The following is a 17,519-nucleotide window of genomic DNA, read 5'->3' on the forward strand; positions in this document are numbered from 1 at the left end:
TTATCCGGCTGCAACTGTACTTGAGCATAGCTGCTTTGCTTGAGAGTTGCAATTTCACCATTATTCCCTAATTTTCTCCAATTAAGGTGACTCTTTTTTTTTTCCTTTTTTTTTTTTCGAATTGTAACTAGTTTTTATAATAAATTGGATGGTTGTATTTGTATATGTATACATTCATTCACATGAAGAGACATGATATTTTTATTAATTTGTGAACTTGGGTTAGACTAAAGATGATTAGATCTAAATTAGGTAATCATAATGTATAGAAATAGATAATCCATTCCTAATGTAGCTTAATCTACCAAAACAAATTTTATTTTTATTTTAAAACAATAAAATTAGAGTAAAATAAAGTACAAGCCTCTCACACTAAGCCACTCCTCATATCAGCTCCGGCGCCCGCAGAAAAGTAAACCGTCTAGAAGCCTTTCCCGTGGTCAGCAGACTCAGCACCCCCTGGAATGTAAATTCCGTGGAACCAATACGCACCGTTTTGAGTCTCTCTATTTTAACATTTGACTCTATATATACATATCCCTCTCCAGGTCTTCTCTCATTCGCTCACGACAGCCTCTTCAAATTCGCTTGCTTTCTGAAATCCCTAAAATTGTCTCTGAAAATCCTAATGCGGACCGCCGGAACACTTGCCATCGCCGGAACCCTAACCTTCCCGAGGCCACTCTCCACTCCTCCACCCAAATCTCTCCAGCCCCGACGGAAAATGTATACGACTGTTAATGCGGTGACGGCTGAGCCTATTTCAAGTATTTCGTCTTCGTCTTCCTCGGCGTCAGCTAGTCTCTACGATATTCTGAGGGTGAAGCACGACGCGTCCGTGACAGAGATCAAGAGCGCTTACCGGAGTCTGGCCAAGAGGTACCATCCGGATGCGGCGAGGCGGCAGGAATCGGGGGAGGACGGGAGAGATTTCATAGAAATCCACAACGCCTACGCGACTCTTACAGATCCGGCTGCGAGGGCACTCTATGACATGTCGCTGGGAGGACGGGGTGATTGGCGGCGGTGGAGGGAGAGATCCGCCGGATTTTACACAACCCGGAGATGGGAGACGGATCAGTGCTGGTAGGGTACTTGTAGGTCAAAACGGCGGCACTTTTGCGGTTATTCGTTCTCTGTTTCTATCTGCAGGCTTGTGAGAAGCCACTTTGCTAAATGTAGTTGGGAGGTGGAGTTTTTGTACATTTTTAGGAGAAGCTCCATTAATGGTTCATGGTTGGGTATTGATATCAATCTGCTATACTGCTTATCCTCCCATTCATTTTCTTAAACAAGAGATAAGGAAATATATGATTTTGGTTTATTTGCAGTGCCAGAACCCAGAACCTGAAGCATTGGTTTCTGACAGCATTTGTATTTAGAAATTCAGTTGTACTGTGCAAATTGAATTGGGAAATTAAAGAACCCAATTGGAGCTGTTGACCAATCAACTGCATATGGTTAGGACACTTGGTTGGGCTGGTTTTGTTGTTATGCAGTGCATGTTGTCTGTTCCTCATTAACCAATTCAAGACTAGTTGCTTTTTCACTCCCAATGGCCAACCTGGCCAATGCCCTTATTCTTTGAGGTAAGAATACTTGATTTCTTAAGTATGGAAGGTATACCTAAACTTGATTTCTTATTTGAGTTTCCCACAAATCATACTGAGTATTGCATGTTCCAAACAACAAAAGAACAAAAAACTGAAGAAATAAGACAAAACTTTTGCACTGAAAATTGTAGAGCTACTGTCAACAGGAAAGAAAGAAATAGCATCATCATGTAAAAAGCATCCTCAACTATTTTGCACAAACCCTCTCTGGCTATATTCTGCACAACGATCACTACAGATCTAAGTTTCATTTTATTTTATTTTATTTTTACCTTCTTTTCATCATCAGGGAATGGACGATAAATATGAGATCTTGGATGCCATTCTGATCTTTAACATTTGGTGAACTGAGTAGATTGTGCAGTATCTTGTATACTTGATCAACGATGTTGTAAAATTGCACCTCGTTCGCCACGATTGTTTGGTCTGCTGTGTTTATACCAAGTGCCACAGATGTCATCCACCGCAGTTTCTGGGGTATATCTGTCCCGATGTCAAAAGCAAGATGCTGCAAAAGAGAGAGCAGTACTCCTTGGCTCAAAGGAAGAGGTTCTTTTGACAAAATGGCTTCCAAATCAACCTGCCAAAAGCATATAAAAATTAGCACAACTAAAGAAAGATTTCCTTTTTTTTGGTCTTTTCATAACATACTTCAAAGCTTTGTAAAGTGTCCTGACCATTGGACAGTGCAAGTATATATGAACCCCAAGATTGCTTGAAAATTTAACAGAAACAATAGATACGGAATCCATTACATACCTGATAACACAACCAGGATACAATTGACAAATCATTTCTTAGCAGAGGTATCGTGAAAGCCTCATCGTATTTCTGTTCAGATATCAGTCTTGATAGTTCCTGCTTTAGCAAGGATGGAAAAATGAGTGGAATCAGAAGTGAAAACAACTTCAACATACATGGCATTGGCAGCTAGATATTAACTGCCACATCCAGGTAAAATATGTCATTATAGAGAAGCTGAAAACAAGAAAGGCTGCCTCACCTTCTCATATCCACCACCCAAAGATCCATTACTCAATTGGTTGACCAAGGGGTTTAGCGCCTTTGAGTTTGCTCCAGCAGCTGCCATAGTGAACAGCTTTCGTTGACCGTCAGCTAATTCTGTGCGTAGAGCTTGAGTAACAGATGATGCTGAATTGATGGTATCCTGCATTAAAAAAAAAGATAGTGAAAAGCCGTACCAAAATGCAAGAGGAAGCATCAACAGCATCAGACAGACAGAGCCAGGATGGAGCCATTCATTAGTACTACTACAATCCACAATAATAAGAATCCTGAAGTAGTCAAAACGCACTGAACATGCAATGACCTAACGACAGCTCTGATCAAAATACAGAAGCCCTTTCAGATCCCCAAATCCCTCAAAATTATAACTCAACCTTCCTAATTCCGTGACTCAATCTACAAAATTATAAGGATTTCTAATGCTCATATCATTGTGAAAAAAATAAAATATCTCCTGCTCAGTATATATCATACAAAACCCCAACATCCAGCTGTATTCTGAATAATTCGGAAGAACACACTTGAATCATCAAAGAAAAAACATGGGAAGAAAAGGGCAAGGGAAGAAGACAAGTTCATCCACTTTACATTGAAAACTGTAAAGTGGCACAAGAGCACAAACCCTCAATAAAATCGCCAACTGAGAATGAGCAGCGTCAAATTGCTGCTGAGCTGCATTTGTATGTTCAACCATTCCTTTCTGAAAGGCAGTATCTATTTGGCCAAATATTGCTTTGCATGAGGTCTCAAAGGCAGGAATTATTGAAGCTTCAATACCAGCTTTCAAAGCATCCTGCACCAAAAGATTGTCATTGTTCATTGATGTATAATTTCTCAATAGAATCATGTCAAATAATATATATCATTCATTATTATCTCAAGATAATGAATCAATACTATCCAATAACTCAAGTTTATCTAGTCAAGATGGGAGCTCTTCTCACTTGGAGGGCTTGCTTGCCAGAAGTTTGAAATTGTGCCTGAATTTGCCTTGCGACAGTAACTTCAAGTTTTACATTAACAGATTTCTCCAGCTGATTCACTGCCTTATCACCAACTCCTCTCTGCAGGAAAAAGCACCAATCAAATCAGAATATATTTCTTATATGATTGTTAGCATCTTCAGAATTCTAACCTGGAAAGAATCGGCAATAGCTGAAGATATTGTCTTCTCAATGATTGGAGTGACTGTGCGGATTACAATTTGTCCAATTGCCGGCACTTCCTTCTTCACCACCTTCTCTAACATGGCCATCAAGTCCTTGTTGATCAAGTTCGTCATTTGCTGAGTACGTTCTCTCAATAACTTCTCATTTTTGGCATTTTCTTCTTGTATGCGAGCCCACAGAGCATCGTTATTTGACTTAACAGCCTTCTCAATATTCCGTCCAAGAGCTGCCTCCAGTTTTCTACATTCTTTGGAAACGGGGATGGCAACCATATTTGACATCTGCTTCTGGGTCTCCTTCTGCATGTGCATGAGCTGCAGAGACAATAAATGCAAGAAGTCAGGATGGATGAGTAGACAGAATTGCTGATAACCTACTGCCTAAGAAAGCCACCTCAGATCCTACTTTCACTAGTAAGAACATTTTATTACTAATTTCAAGATGATTTAGGAACACATTGAAAATTTTGAGATTCGCAACCAAAGCATGGCAAGAAATGAAAAGGCCAAAACAAATAACAATATCACTAGATAAGTAGCTGGTATAAGTTGTATAACCTAACAATAAGACATTGTAAAAAAGGAATATTTCTTAGGCCATGCAAAACTAGTGACGAATCATTTGAAATTTGGTTAATCTAGTAAGTTGTATAAACTCCAGATGTTTTCACAACACTAGAACAAAAAAAAAACACCTGCAGGTCAATTTTCCAAGTCTGCCTTGCATCAAAAAGTAAAAGCAGAAAATTGCATAAAATATAGAATTCAGGACCATGAACACATCTAACCACTCACCTGGCTAAGCCTCTCTTGCAAGGCCAAAACTTGAGGAGGAGTAGCTTCTACTGAAACGGGATTAGAACTCCCAGCTGGTCCATTGGAAGAATCTGCAGAATTGAAAACACCTGAAGATGGAGAAAGTGAACCTGATGCCAGTGAATTCCTCCACTTCTGCTTTTTCCCTTTCGAACTTGGAGATGGTGATTCCATTACTGCAGTGGATACAACTGACTCAGAAAATTTACCAGACATGTCTTTCTTGGAGTCATGGATTTCATCATCAGCTCTGGGAGGTTGGGCAAGACTTTCTGATCCAACATTATCAACTGGCTGAGGCTCCTCTTCAGTCAAATTATCTTCTGATATTGCAGACGACTGCCTTGCCACTTCAATTCCCAGATCTGAAGCCTGGGAGCAAAAGAACTTTTCCTTGTTTTCTGAAACACAGCTACGAGGTTCTCCATGGGGACCAAATTCGTCGTTGTGAGTAGATGTTTCACCCACTACTTTAAACTCGACCATCTCCACCTCCGCATTGGCTCCATCACTATTGACAACCACATCCCGACTATTTGCATCTACCTCACTTTTTCCCACAATAAGACCAGTAACATCAGAAGAAGAGGCAGCCATTAATATATCAGAAGGTGTTATCAAATGGGTACGGTGTTTAAATGTCAGCAAATTAGTATTATCAGCTTGAGCTCCTTTACTCTCATCTTTCTCTGAGTCATTATTAAAGGAAGGCATGTCAAACAACTTTGGAGGCATGTTATCCTTTTGCAGGTCACCTGAATAAGTCACAATTGGTTGTTTTGGACCAAGATCACCAGGCGGAACACCAGCCTCTAAGCTCTTTAGTGGCATTCTAAAACCAGAAAGTTTCCTAGACAATCGAGGACTGTGTGGAAGAGACGGAGAGCTAACACGACCAATATCAGTATCACCAATTGCTGGTGCCAAAGAAACAGATTTAGATTCTACATTTGCGGTTGTGATTTCTGGCAAAGCAGTTGCCTCAACAGAATCTGAGGTTGGAGGATACCTAACAGAAATTCCACTTTCAGAGGTACCAACTTGTGTGGTTGGTTTGGGTGCTGAAGCAATTAACTCAGAAGTTTTGCTTTCATATGGGTCCAAAGCAGTAAGTTCTTCATTATTAGATGCATCCTGTGAAACATTGGAATGTGACATCTCCAAACCAACATTCTCCAAAGGCAGTGGCAAGCACTGGTATAAGTCAAAAGTATACTGTTGAATAGCTTGCGTCTGGAAACAATAGATTTGAGGAACGCATATGCCATGAGGTAACATGTCACATATCCCAGTAAAACTCAACACTGGCATGGTGACTGTAAACTCTGCTATGTAATCCATTCGGGTTGCTGCTGGATTGGGCCCATATTCAAAATGTATAACATATATGGCTTTCTTCTTAGCATTTGCAAGTAAGAGGAGGCCTACATGAGACATTGATGCAACTTGATTGAAGAATGCATCCTCAACTTGAGTGGCTGCTGAGCTCTTCAATTTCAAAGTCTGTGTGCACTTCCAGGAATCAGAATCGCTAGGCAGCAACCAGCCTTCTTCACTAGTCGAGGACCAAATCTTCAACTCCCTGTTCAGGGGTCCCTGTAAACATGTTTTATAAGAGCAAATTAAACAAATGCTATAAATGTATGATCAACAGAGTGCAACTTTATCTCCAGGAAAACGCGTAGAAAAGTAAAAACACAGCATTCACAAACTTCAAAGTGATATGTAGTGGAAAGTATCAATAACAGATATTTCCTCATTCATCTTTCTTTCACAAGGAAAAATGCAAAGGCTCTAATCCTGATTAGTGATAACTTCTACATTTAAGAATTCACAACTCAAACGTGATTAAGTGACCTGCATCAAAGGAAATAACTTAATGGTAACCTACACCAGTGATGAGTATAATGTGATCTGGTCGATCTGAAGCAGTTAGGAATGAAGCTGAGTAAACAGGTTTGCCGTTGTATGGTCGCAATACAGCAAGTGGTTGTGCCTTGCGATCTTCCCAAATTTTTATCTGTTGCCAAACATCAAAAGCAAGGAATCTATTAAGAACATCATTCAAGTATAATTAATCAAAATAAGAGCAGTACATGGCATTGCGGGTCTTTGTAAACATACAAATAGTCTATCCAACGATAGAACTCCCTCTAACAGCGACCAAAATATTGGTTGTCAATATCAAAGAGAAAAATAAAATGTGGAGACTGACCGTGCCATCCATTGAGGCAGAAACTAAACGGGTGATCATCCATTGGCACATAGACAAATCAGTTACTTCCCCGTCATGTTTACCAACAATCTGAATTCCATCAATTGGCTTTTCAACAGGACACTGCAGAGGAGCCTCCGCTGAGTAGACTTTGGCCTTTCCAAATTTTGTAGTATCAATTCTCAAGATACTTTTACCTATCCCAACTACCAAAACCTCCTGCAAATACATTCCAAGAAACATAACATTAAGAAGCTTCATGGCGATTAAACACTATAGAAGAACAACACAACAGAATTCCCTCAAGCATTAGAAACATGGCATAACTTCTCTGCAAAGGAAGAACATGTAAATAGTGAATTACTTGTTTGTGACAATGCCAGCAAACTCTTGGGTGTACAACCTCCCCCTCTCCTACAATTTGAACAGCAATCACGATATTTCCTTTAATTTCCACTGGCTTATCTCCTTCCTCAAGATCTTCAGAGATCTCCCATACATTAACCCGTCCATCTATGCTCACACTGCACAGAAGCACATATGCATCACAATAATTCAAAGAGAAACCAGGAGAGGTAATACTGGCCAACAGAAAGAAGGCTACCTAGCTAAAAGGTGAACATCCTCCGCAAAGAAAGCCATGTCTGTGACCCTCTGAGAGAGAAACAAATACAACTTTTGAATAAAGAGCATATTACAAGAGTAAAAATTCATAAGGGATATTTTCTTACCCTATCTTTAGAATAGAGTGCACACAATGGGCAATAAACAAGTAAATAACACTTAACATTCTAAATACCTCAATGATACAAAGATTAAAAAAAATTATCTTATCCTATCTTTCAAATAATGGGCATTCAATGGGCATTGAAAAGAGAGACATTCCGAACAACTCGATTATCTTTCAAAATAGCCAGCCCCATTAGTATACAAACTCTAACTAAGTAATCAAAAATTTGTACTAGGAAGATAAAGAGTTGGCCAAACACCTAGTTCCTTAAATTAAAAAATGAACCAGGACTGAACAAACAAAATCATCAAAACTACTTTTGTCTAGATAAACACTCCTCCCAATTTCCATTGCTGACCTTGATCAGTCACAGCCTCCAACTACTAGGCATAATCATTCCAATTATAAAATTGTGGACACTTGAACACAAACTACTGTTTTTTTTGGAGCACAAACCACTGTTTCCTATACATTCTCCTTCTCTAAATACCAAACATAATTGGCTGCACAATCAAATGCCAAGAACAACATAAGAGTTAACAACTCACTGAACCAGTTCTCAAGCCTATCGAAACAAGTACAATATTCATAAATACATGAAATCACACCTGACCGTGGCCACGAAACAGAGCCCTCGACGCGTTATTGCTATTAAGAACCCTCACATTACCCTGCTTCAACCCATAACATATGTACGTCTTGTTCACTGCAATCTGCCTCCCCACAAAAAGCTGAGGATCAGAACTGTACTTGGTAATCGGCGTCACCTCCAGCTGCGGTTGCGCTTCTCCAGGCATCCTCACGTCGACGTCGTACTCCAACACCGCCGTATCTCCAGCCAGCCTCCTCCCCCTCGGCACTTTGTTGCTGGGCATGCGGGGCGGCCCCACTAATCCCGTCGAGTACTCCGTCACCGGGGCCGTGAATGGCACAGTCGACTCAGGGTTCGAACTGGAGGAAGGAGTACGAAGGAGGGCCATGATTTGGGCACCACCGGAGTTTGGGAAAGGCTGAAAAGGCGGCGTCGGATAGGAGAGAGACCGCTGCGGGAGATTGTTGTGATGGTTTTGGAGGGGATGATTTTGAGGGTAATTGGGAAAGTGGAAGGGTTGTTGCTGGGGAGGAGGGTACGTTGTGTTTGGTTGAGGAGGTGATGGTTTGTAGAAACCGTGACCGTCATATTGAGGAATAGGGGTTGTGGGAACCTGATTTGGGTTTGACGAGGCTGCCATTGAAGATCTGTAATTGCGCTTTCAATGACTGAATATATGTATATCTATACACATATAGCAAACAGGGATGAGTGTGGTATTTGGGTCTTGCTTGTGTATAAATATAAAGAAGAGAGGGAAGAAAAAGGTTTGGGCTTGGCTTGGGAGGGAAAAACTCCGGCGACGAAACTAGGGCTGTTATTGGTATGGTAAATTATCCATTGGTATACCATTACCGATCAATTGGTTACCGAAAATAACAGAAGATTGGTATACCGTTACCAATTGTTCGGTACGGTAAATTTACCGATGATTTCGGTAACGGTAACGGTAAGCAAAGTTCAAAACCGGTAAATTTCCCGATTACCGACATATATATTAAATATATATTAATATTATTTTTAGTTTTAGTTTTATTTAATTATGACCATTAGATTGATCTAATTTAATCTAGACCATTTATTATTTTTAGGGTTATCATTTATATATCACTCGTAGCAATTTCATTAACTTTAAAGCAGCGTTTGCTACATAACAAAATGCTTTGTTGGTATTGATTACATGCTTTTCTTCTCCATTTCCATTATGGTCTTTTATCTTTATTTATCTTGTTTCTTCTAGCTTTCATGCTATGGAGTTTAAAACACTTCGGATACTAAAAATATTAGAAATTAATGAAATGAAAGATTTTCCGTTATAGATTGTTGGAATAATGTTATGTGAATTCTCCTTTCTTTTTTTCTCCGATTGATAGGTATTTTCTCTTATTCACATGTAGCACAATGATCCTTCTCATTAATCTATTACTTTTATTATTGGTATTGTAGGCAAGATGAAAGTGTTGTACTTTCATACAATGACTATTAAACACAATACTACTTGATGTATTTTTTTTTTCTTTCTCTTTTTTAAATAAGTTTAAGAATTGGTAAATTTACCAATTACCGACTTACCATTACCGATCGATCGGTATACCGACCATCGGTATACCGACTCTTCCGGTAACGGTAACGGTAACATTTTTTGAGTTACCGAAAGAATTGGTATGGTAACGGTATTCCGTGTTTGGTAACGGTAACCGTACCAATAACAGCCCTAGACGAAAGGGGATTCGCAGGAGTGAACAGTGAAGAAGCCAACAAGGAAAGGAAGTGAGACTTGCTAAAGGGGCAAAATTGGAATTTTAAATACATTTATTTTTCATATATTTTATCTATAAAATTGAAGAAATTTCAAATTCGAAAATTGTTATTTATATTAATGAATTTATTTAATATTGGTTAGGATTTATTTCTAGAATCAATATGACAATATTAGTTGTTGTATCAATCAATAATATACCAAATACTCCAAGAAAAAATAGAGAAAATGTATCTATTAATGTAATTGATTTATTATCATAGTTAAATTGTTGAATGCGTTTTCTCAAATTCAATGGGAACCCATATTGAATAGAAGATGAAATAAATATTAGAGTACTTAATAAGAACACATCAATGGGTTGTTATGATAGACTCGTATATAACCAGATCCAATCCATGTGCAAGGGAGTAAGCAGAGACGGGGAAATACGAGCGTTACACAATAATATTTATGTGTCAATATATATCATACTAATCGGTGTTTAATAAGTTTTTTTGTGAGAATAAATACTTGTTCCACAAGGATTGTCATATTAATCGGTGTGAATAAATTTTTCTACATTATCACTTTTTCTCCTAATCGATGTGAGATTTAGAGCACGAAGTCGTGGCCCCAAACATTATGATTGTGTTAATATCATATCGTATCATTAAATCTGCCCAAATGAAACTTATTTGTCAATCCTCACATTAATTTTTCGACCTTAATTAGAAAACTGAATTTGAAAAACTTTCTGTAAGAGACATCACCACCATCTAAAACTACAAAATTCAATGGGCCTAGTCTAACATAGAGCCAAAAGTTCGGCCTATATATATAAGAATCCTTCTTGTCCATAAATCTCATAACTCACAATGTTTTTCATCAATCCAGTATGCTTTGCACCCCAAAATGTATCTATATTTTTTTGATCCTCATCAACATGTATTGTATGCTTGAAAGAAATAGAAATCGAGTAGAGCTCTCTTTGCTCCAATTCCTATAAGAAATGGAATTGAAGGTAGGAGCCACAGCTGCCAAATCATGGACATCCTTGGATGTGTAAGGTAGCCATTAATGGAGTTACACAAGTTAAGGGTTTGCATGATTTGGGAGATGAGACTGTCTTCATCTTTTTGGTATTGGAGTGAAGTGAGCTCCATTCATTTTCCTAACCCTATATATATATATTTTTTCCTCTCAAATGATTTTGATTGTCTAAACAGGATATAAGTGGATGAATGATATGAGAAGAGAAGACTTGCTTGCTTGTGTGGGGTAAGATACCAAGATTTGAACTTTTTATGTGATTTAGCTCAACCTATACTCTCATAACTTAATTTGTGTATATTATGTATGTTTAATCTTGGGATTTGATTGGATTTAGTCTTGAGATTTGGTAAATATGAATTGGTTTTCTTCCATCCATGACCATGTTAGTTAGAGATGATGATTCAAATGGTATTAATGAAAAACAGGGTATTTATCCTATTTATGGCTAATACATCATGATTATTTTATCACTTAACAAGGAATATGGTTTGGTAATCCATCCATCCCTCCCTCCCTTTTAAGGTAAATTTTTTATATTACATTGATAACCTTAATTGCCTTTGTGCTGTCATTTGTCATAATGCTATCATAGTTGTCAATTGAAGACTCGGAACTAATGGAGGGATTGACTGAGGCTTCAACCAAAAAATGGCATTTAGAGTCAAGGCCCATGTAGTAGCCCGGCCCATTTTTGGCATTTAGACTTAAGGCCCATGTAGTAGCCCGGCCCATTTTGCTATCCGCAGCCCCCCAGGCCCCAATCACATCAACAAATATTTTTGAGAAAAAACATTAAACAACCCCCATACGGATTAGGAATCATAAAGGAAATCACTTTTATTATTTATCCAAGTCGTTATAAACAGAAGAAAATAATGGTCTTTAAGTCACTTCAGTTCTTCATTGCTTACCTTTTAAGCCAATTACTCTTATAACGTCCCAAGTTTGTTAAAGCCAATAATAAAAGCCCAACACCCACACAACTCTCCTTCATCTTCTCACCACGTTCTGCAGATCTCTCTACCACAAACAGGAACCACGACCCTCTTCTCCCTCTCCTCCTCCTCCATTCTCTATATACACATTCAAATACCCAGATAAGATAAAACTTCATTAGTGAAATACCCATCAGAAGAGGGTGATAAAGTTTGAATCTTTTCTCTGTGCTTCTTTCTGGGTTTTCAAGATGTGCTGCGGAGGGCGAGTGTGCATGCTGTGCACATGCTTGATACTGGTTGTGATCTTGATTGGTCTCTTGTTTGGATTTGGGGTTTTCAAGAATGGCTTCCACAAGTTGAAGGACACATTGCATGATTCGGATCCCAACTTCACTGGAAGACCCTTCTTGGGCTTTGGAGCTCCTCCTCCTTTCTAGGGATTCTCTCTCATTCCATGCCCTGTTTTCTTTTTATAGTTTGTTGATTTTATTTTTTCTATTTCTAGGAGTCTGTGATTGTTCATTGGGATTTATGTTGGAATTACAGATTTTTAATTCTTTCAGCATATTTATGGTTCATTGTTCTTGATCATATGATGTTTGTCTCCTGATTATGATTACCAATTTATGTCGGTTGGCTTGTTCTTTGCTGTTGACAAAAAGAAAAGTGATATGGTTGAGACTTTATTCAACTGTGACAGTTAACACTATTCCTATTTTTTCCTCAATCATTCTGCTTAAAAGACTCACTTTTTAGTACATTCCAAACTTTTGAGTTCCAAGTTGATTGAATCAAGTCTCTGCTACGCTCAAGTTTCAATGAGGTTGGAATGACTTCGGTAATAAGGAACAAGAACGTGTGCCAGCGGAAAACAGAAGAATGCACAAAAATGACTTTGAATAATCAGGCAAGTTTATCACCACATACAAAAAACAACTACAAGAAGACATATATGGTTGCTAGAAGATAGGGGTTGTTCTTATAGCAATGAAGATAAAAAGCCTCCTAAATCAACCATTTGGTCTCTCTCCTCCTAAAGCAACTATTTGGTTCCTTAGCGTCTTGCCTACAATAGGGAGTTACCAACTGATGAAATCCAACCAAACCCAATATTCCTAAACAGGAAAAAGAAGAAGAAAAGCAAACTGAACTTGATTGGTTTGGTAATTTGATTGAGGCTGATTGGTTGGTTGGTTGGTTTTATGTTTTGCGTTTTGTTAAAGGGATTGGTTGGTTGGTTCAGTTGATCAGTTAAACTCGAACCTAACCCAATTACCTCTTTCAAAATAGAGGGAAATCTGTAAAGAGAGGAACATAAGTTTATCGAATAATTGGCTCATAAATATGAGCTTGATTTGATGTTTGAGAGCTTCTACTTGTGCTTTACCACAATAGGACTATTTACATAATGCTTGCCATCTGACCAAGTCAAGTATCCAAATACATAGCGCTTGCGCTCACTGTCCTTGACATCAGATTTTAGGGTAACATTAAAACTCAACTCTCTGCCAATCCCATCAAAAACTAGTGTTGTTGGACTAACTGAAACTGACACGCCCTTGGGTGCCTTGACGGTTGCTTTGTATGTCCCCGGAGCACCAACATTCTTGACTCTTCTTGTAATTGTTATCGAACCTTGTAGATTAGGAACTGTGATTGATGGGTAGCTGAAGTTCACCAGGCTAGCGGACGGGGGACATGTGTAGGACTTATCAGAAAATTTTCTAATGAGACTTTGGTTGTAGCCGCTAGCGCATAAGAAATTGAGAAAATCATCAATGGTTAAGTCATAAATAAGACCAGGATCCACGGCCAGGTTTGGTTGAACATGTCCTGCACCATATGCAAATGGAGTTGCCTTTCTATTGCGCCGAAAATCTTGTATTCGTGCATTCATATTGTCCCTTATGGTTGCTGTAAAAAAATAGCTATCAGTATATAAAATCACTCTTGTATATTCAACAATCGACAAAGGGGGAAAAGGGCTCTCACCTGTTGTCATGATTGCTGATTTGATAGCAGCTGGACTCCAATTCGGATAGAGTGTCTTGAGAAGGCCAACTATGCCAGCAATATGAGGGCATGACATTGACGTTCCAGAATATACCATGTAAGGAAATGGGATCCCATTTATATAAGCATTAGGATCTTCAGTAAAAGCAGCTATAATGTTGACACCAGGTGCAATGATATCAGGCTGAAAAAACCGTAAAGATCAAGTACATGAAAACCATTTACATGACCTGATATCGAAGAAAAAATGATCGATGAAGTATTAGCAAACCTTGAGAAGTGTTGGCTCAATCTTACTAGGTCCCCTAGATGAGAAATTAGCCACCACTGGTGCTCGAATTGTTCCCAACATTGTTCTTGAGGTTGTGACAGGTTCCATAGGATTTCTGTTACATTGTCATATTCAATAGTCTTGAGAATTGAATCAAGTTCAAGGAGATACAGAGAAGATGAGCGTTTGGCATGGAAACATACTTGGCAGAGTTGATGTTGAACTTTCTATCGATAGTGCTAGCGCCAACTGTTATAATCCATGGAGACACATTGGCTACATACCCTGTTCTTGGTCCTGCGTTGCCAGCAGAACAAACCACGACTATGCCTTTCTTAATGGCATGGAAAGCTCCAATAGATATTACATCCTCGAAAAACTCCTTTGGTTTGCCACTAAGTGATACAGATATCACGTCGACACCATCAGTTATGGCAGCATCAAAGGCTGCTAGTACATCCACAGAGCTGCATTTTGTGAAAAATATGAAAAACCAACAAGCCTTGTAAGCAGCGACACGGGCTTTTGGTGATCCTCCTTTTGCAGTACCATTGCCTTGGCCAAAAACACTCACTCCATCAACAAAGTTACCTCCAACTGTTGATAACGTGTGTGTCCCATGGCCATAGTTGTCTCGAGCAGTATTGAAAGAATAGTTGAGTTTATCATAAGATCCATTGAAACCTTTGTTGAAGTACCTTGCTCCAATCAACTTCCTAATCATCATGACAAGGTGTAAAGAGGAGTTAAGTTTTCTTGTCTAATTTTTTGTTAATGGAGAATATTAGCAACAAATAGAGAAGACAGTAAACCTATTGCATTGAACTGGGCTCTTGGTTTTGTCTTCTTGACATATCCCTTTCCATCTGGATGGCACCGGTTTGTACCCTTTGTCACTGAAACTCCTTGATTCTGGCCAAACACCTATGCCACCACATTATCAAAACATTATGCAAAAGAAACCTCAGAAGAATCAATTTTGCAATTCATTAGTGAATGAAGTGTTTCTTGAAAAGATTTTAAAACTTGCCAGTATCGATATTTCCGATGATTGTATCTTCACCAAACCTTGCCTTCTTCCACGTTGAGCTCTTGAGCATTACCCCATCTCTCTCTAATCCAAGGAAACTCCAAGACCGTGTCGTGTAAAGTTCATGATCCTCATTCAAGAAAACTGACACAACGTCTGGATGTTCTGCATTGACCAATAACACAAGGGGATTAACATAGAGGCCAATAAAATTGTAATTCAGGCTTTCATTTATAAAGACTAGAAATTCTTACTTGCAATCTCTACTGCTTCTCCCTCTTCAAGTATTGCAGCAAAACCATTAATGCTTCCGGTATACTGATAAAATATGAAATCTTTGGCTTTTTCAGTACTGAATCATTAGTGAATATTGTCAACATTTCATTATTCATCATGAAGTAATTTGAAAATTAAGAGAAAAACTTGATATCAAAACCTCAACCTTCCAACTAATGATCCAAGCAACTTATAATGAGAATTTTTTGCAAGATGAATTTCCATTGATGTAGGCTCCGGTCCATGTTCATGTGAACCTAAGTACACAATGTAAGGCAGCAATATGGAACAACATAATAAGACTTATGATTCTAAACTTCACTGAAACTTCCTCATCATATGCATATAATTATCATTTTCAAGGATGAAAAGTATCTGCCATACAAATTAAAAGAAGAATGATTCCATGCTCACCTTTCTGATGGCCAAAACTCCAACGAAAAGCGAGAAAAGAATGATTGGTTGGAGGAGAATGAGAAGGAGTGAAAGCCTCATTGTTGCTCTTTGAACATTTTCATCAAGTGGTAGGCTCTCTCTATTAAAACTCTGGTTCTTGAGCCATAATCGAAAGTGAAGTAATTTTTTCCATACCCAGAATTTTCCCTCTAGGAAATCTTAACACAGCTTTACTATGAGTGGAAATGAACATGAACAAAAAGCACATTCCTGCTCTTAACAAATCAAAATCTCAGAGTCTCACTTATTGTATTGCCATAGATTCATGCTACATAATTGGACAAAAACAAAACAAACTATTTTCTCCCTGAAATCATTGACAAATATGTAATCATTCAAGCATGATTGGAAACACACATCACTGCTCAATTTGATTCCTATTTTATGTCCATGTACATTTACTACTGGCTTTCTACAAATCCACAGTCAATGAATATAGCAATTAAAAATCAAATATTTCCTTCAACTATTCTTACTTTTGTTCCAAATCAACTCTGCAAAATCTGAAAACTCCTTGTGTAAATAAACATATGTCTCTGTCCAAGGACCATGTTGGGCTGTTATATCCTAGAGGAGTCGAGCCAAGAGAATTCTGTTGCATGGGTTCTGAAGTGAAAGAAAAACTGCAGAGGCCAGAGGGATCTTGTACTAGCACTAGTAGTGGTGGTTAGTTTTGCAATCAAAACTGAAGCAGAAGGGTTGAATTTCCTGGTAGATGGAGACCGGAGGGTAGCAGATTTCATGCTGCATCTCCCTCTGGAATCCAGCTACCAGAGAATTCAAGTCTGCTGACAAAGTTGCCAAAACCAGACCCTTGCTTGATGTGGAACAAAAGGAGAAGGCGGCTTGAATTTCCTGGTAGACGGAATGTAGAGGGCATCAGATCTCATCATCATCTGCTCTCTTCCAGCATCATTTGAGTATTTGACCTTTTCGAGGTTGGATCTTGCCTGTAAACAGAGCAATGAATGGGCCTCTTTTGCCATAAGCATGTCATATTGGGTCTAGGACTAGAGAGTGGGCCAATATAAAGTATTTTGATGGGTCTTCTGGGTGCTTGTCCTTATTGGGCCTGGCTTGCCCATCATGTACCCCATTCAGAAATGTAACAGAATAAAACAGAAAAAAGATCCCAATAATATTCCCTCCATATTCTCTCCGATCTCACAAATAAATAACTACTTTGTTTACTCCTCTCTTAGGCCTGCTTGTTCTCCTTATAGAAACACTACATCTTGAGTCTTTTGTTGAAGCCTTGAAGGTGAGTTTTATCCTCTCCTTAAACTCATAAGAAGCATGTATTTTCAAAATCTAAAGCATACCAATCTTATCTGCCTTTTTGCATTTGTTTTACAAAAGGTAGGAGTAATCTTGTATTCATAACATATCCTTCCCTGCTTTTTGTGCAAAATCTAATCTTGCTTTCTAGGGTCATTTCATCTTTTTATGTGCTTATTGATCTTGGAAATTTAAGTGGTGGAACTTCATATGATTTTGCTTTTGATTCAATGAACCTCACTTCCCAAAAACAGGGGTTGATTTAAGATGTGGGGGTTAGCTATAAGCCTTAGACATAATTGA

General features: G+C 38.5%; 4 protein-coding genes across 6 annotated transcripts; 2 read left to right on the forward strand and 2 right to left on the reverse strand.

Annotated features, from left to right (window-relative positions):
* Nucleotides 1–544: 544 nt before the first annotated feature.
* Nucleotides 545–1,482, forward strand: LOC119985300 (chaperone protein dnaJ 11, chloroplastic). The gene has a single exon (XM_038829558.1). The coding sequence runs from the start codon at nucleotides 629–631 to the stop codon at nucleotides 1,088–1,090; it is 462 nt and encodes a 153-aa protein (XP_038685486.1). The 5' UTR covers nucleotides 545–628; the 3' UTR covers nucleotides 1,091–1,482.
* Nucleotides 1,483–1,705: 223 nt separating this feature from the next.
* Nucleotides 1,706–8,962, reverse strand: LOC119985299 (enhancer of mRNA-decapping protein 4-like). Its single transcript, XM_038829557.1, has 12 exons — nucleotides 8,177–8,962; nucleotides 7,443–7,492; nucleotides 7,203–7,362; nucleotides 6,839–7,057; nucleotides 6,515–6,643; nucleotides 4,603–6,219; nucleotides 3,775–4,122; nucleotides 3,584–3,703; nucleotides 3,262–3,432; nucleotides 2,617–2,781; nucleotides 2,373–2,471; nucleotides 1,706–2,193 (listed from the first exon to the last, which is right to left on the reverse strand). The coding sequence occupies exons 1-12, from the start codon at nucleotides 8,798–8,800 to the stop codon at nucleotides 1,882–1,884; spliced, it is 4,014 nt and encodes a 1,337-aa protein (XP_038685485.1). The 5' UTR covers nucleotides 8,801–8,962; the 3' UTR covers nucleotides 1,706–1,881.
* A 2,912-nt stretch (nucleotides 8,963–11,874) lies between these two features.
* LOC119985301 lies at nucleotides 11,875–12,613 on the forward strand. Its single transcript, XM_038829559.1, has one exon. It carries the CDS (start codon nucleotides 12,141–12,143, stop codon nucleotides 12,327–12,329), a length of 189 nt encoding a protein of 62 aa, XP_038685487.1. The 5' UTR covers nucleotides 11,875–12,140; the 3' UTR covers nucleotides 12,330–12,613.
* A 580-nt stretch (nucleotides 12,614–13,193) lies between these two features.
* On the reverse strand, nucleotides 13,194–16,864 carry LOC119985174 (subtilisin-like protease SBT5.3). 3 transcript variants are annotated; one of them, XM_038829375.1, is made up of 10 exons: nucleotides 16,415–16,864; nucleotides 15,897–16,096; nucleotides 15,649–15,758; nucleotides 15,461–15,558; nucleotides 15,207–15,371; nucleotides 14,989–15,100; nucleotides 14,380–14,892; nucleotides 14,177–14,291; nucleotides 13,885–14,089; nucleotides 13,265–13,806 (listed from the first exon to the last, which is right to left on the reverse strand). In XM_038829375.1, the coding sequence occupies exons 2-10, from the start codon at nucleotides 15,975–15,977 to the stop codon at nucleotides 13,265–13,267; spliced, it is 1,941 nt and encodes a 646-aa protein (XP_038685303.1). In that variant the 5' UTR covers nucleotides 15,978–16,096; nucleotides 16,415–16,864. The 3 variants fall into 3 exon arrangements, with proteins under 3 accessions (XP_038685304.1, XP_038685303.1, XP_038685305.1); XM_038829376.1 differs by having other exon boundaries at nucleotides 13,194–13,806; nucleotides 15,897–16,864; XM_038829377.1 differs by having other exon boundaries at nucleotides 15,649–15,739; nucleotides 15,897–16,864.
* Nucleotides 16,865–17,519: the final 655 nt, after the last annotated feature.

Source organism: Tripterygium wilfordii, chromosome 19, assembly GCF_013401445.1.
Source record: "Tripterygium wilfordii isolate XIE 37 chromosome 19, ASM1340144v1, whole genome shotgun sequence".
Taxonomy (NCBI): domain Eukaryota; kingdom Viridiplantae; phylum Streptophyta; class Magnoliopsida; order Celastrales; family Celastraceae; genus Tripterygium; species Tripterygium wilfordii.

Excerpts from the sequence above, each read along its gene's own strand:
- LOC119985300 (XM_038829558.1), top strand. The coding sequence starts at position 629 with ATGCGGACCGCCGGAACACTTGCCATCGCCGGAACCCTAACCTTCCCG.
- LOC119985299 (XM_038829557.1), bottom strand. The coding sequence starts at position 8,800 with ATGGCAGCCTCGTCAAACCCAAATCAGGTTCCCACAACCCCTATTCCT. Across the intron at positions 7,058-7,202 it reads GCTGGCATTGTCACAAACAA|GAGGTTTTGGTAGTTGGGAT; the intron begins GTAATTCACTAT and ends ATGTATTTGCAG. Across the intron at positions 2,782-3,261 it reads AGTTGGCGATTTTATTGAGG|GATACCATCAATTCAGCATC; the intron begins GTTTGTGCTCTT and ends TTTTTAATGCAG.
- LOC119985301 (XM_038829559.1), top strand. The coding sequence starts at position 12,141 with ATGTGCTGCGGAGGGCGAGTGTGCATGCTGTGCACATGCTTGATACTG.
- LOC119985174 (XM_038829376.1), bottom strand. The coding sequence starts at position 15,977 with ATGAGGCTTTCACTCCTTCTCATTCTCCTCCAACCAATCATTCTTTTC. Across the intron at positions 15,759-15,896 it reads GAGTTTTGGCCATCAGAAAG|CCTTACATTGTGTACTTAGG; the intron begins GTGAGCATGGAA and ends TCCATATTGCTG. Across the intron at positions 13,807-13,884 it reads ATCAGCAATCATGACAACAG|CAACCATAAGGGACAATATG; the intron begins GTGAGAGCCCTT and ends ATTTTTTTACAG.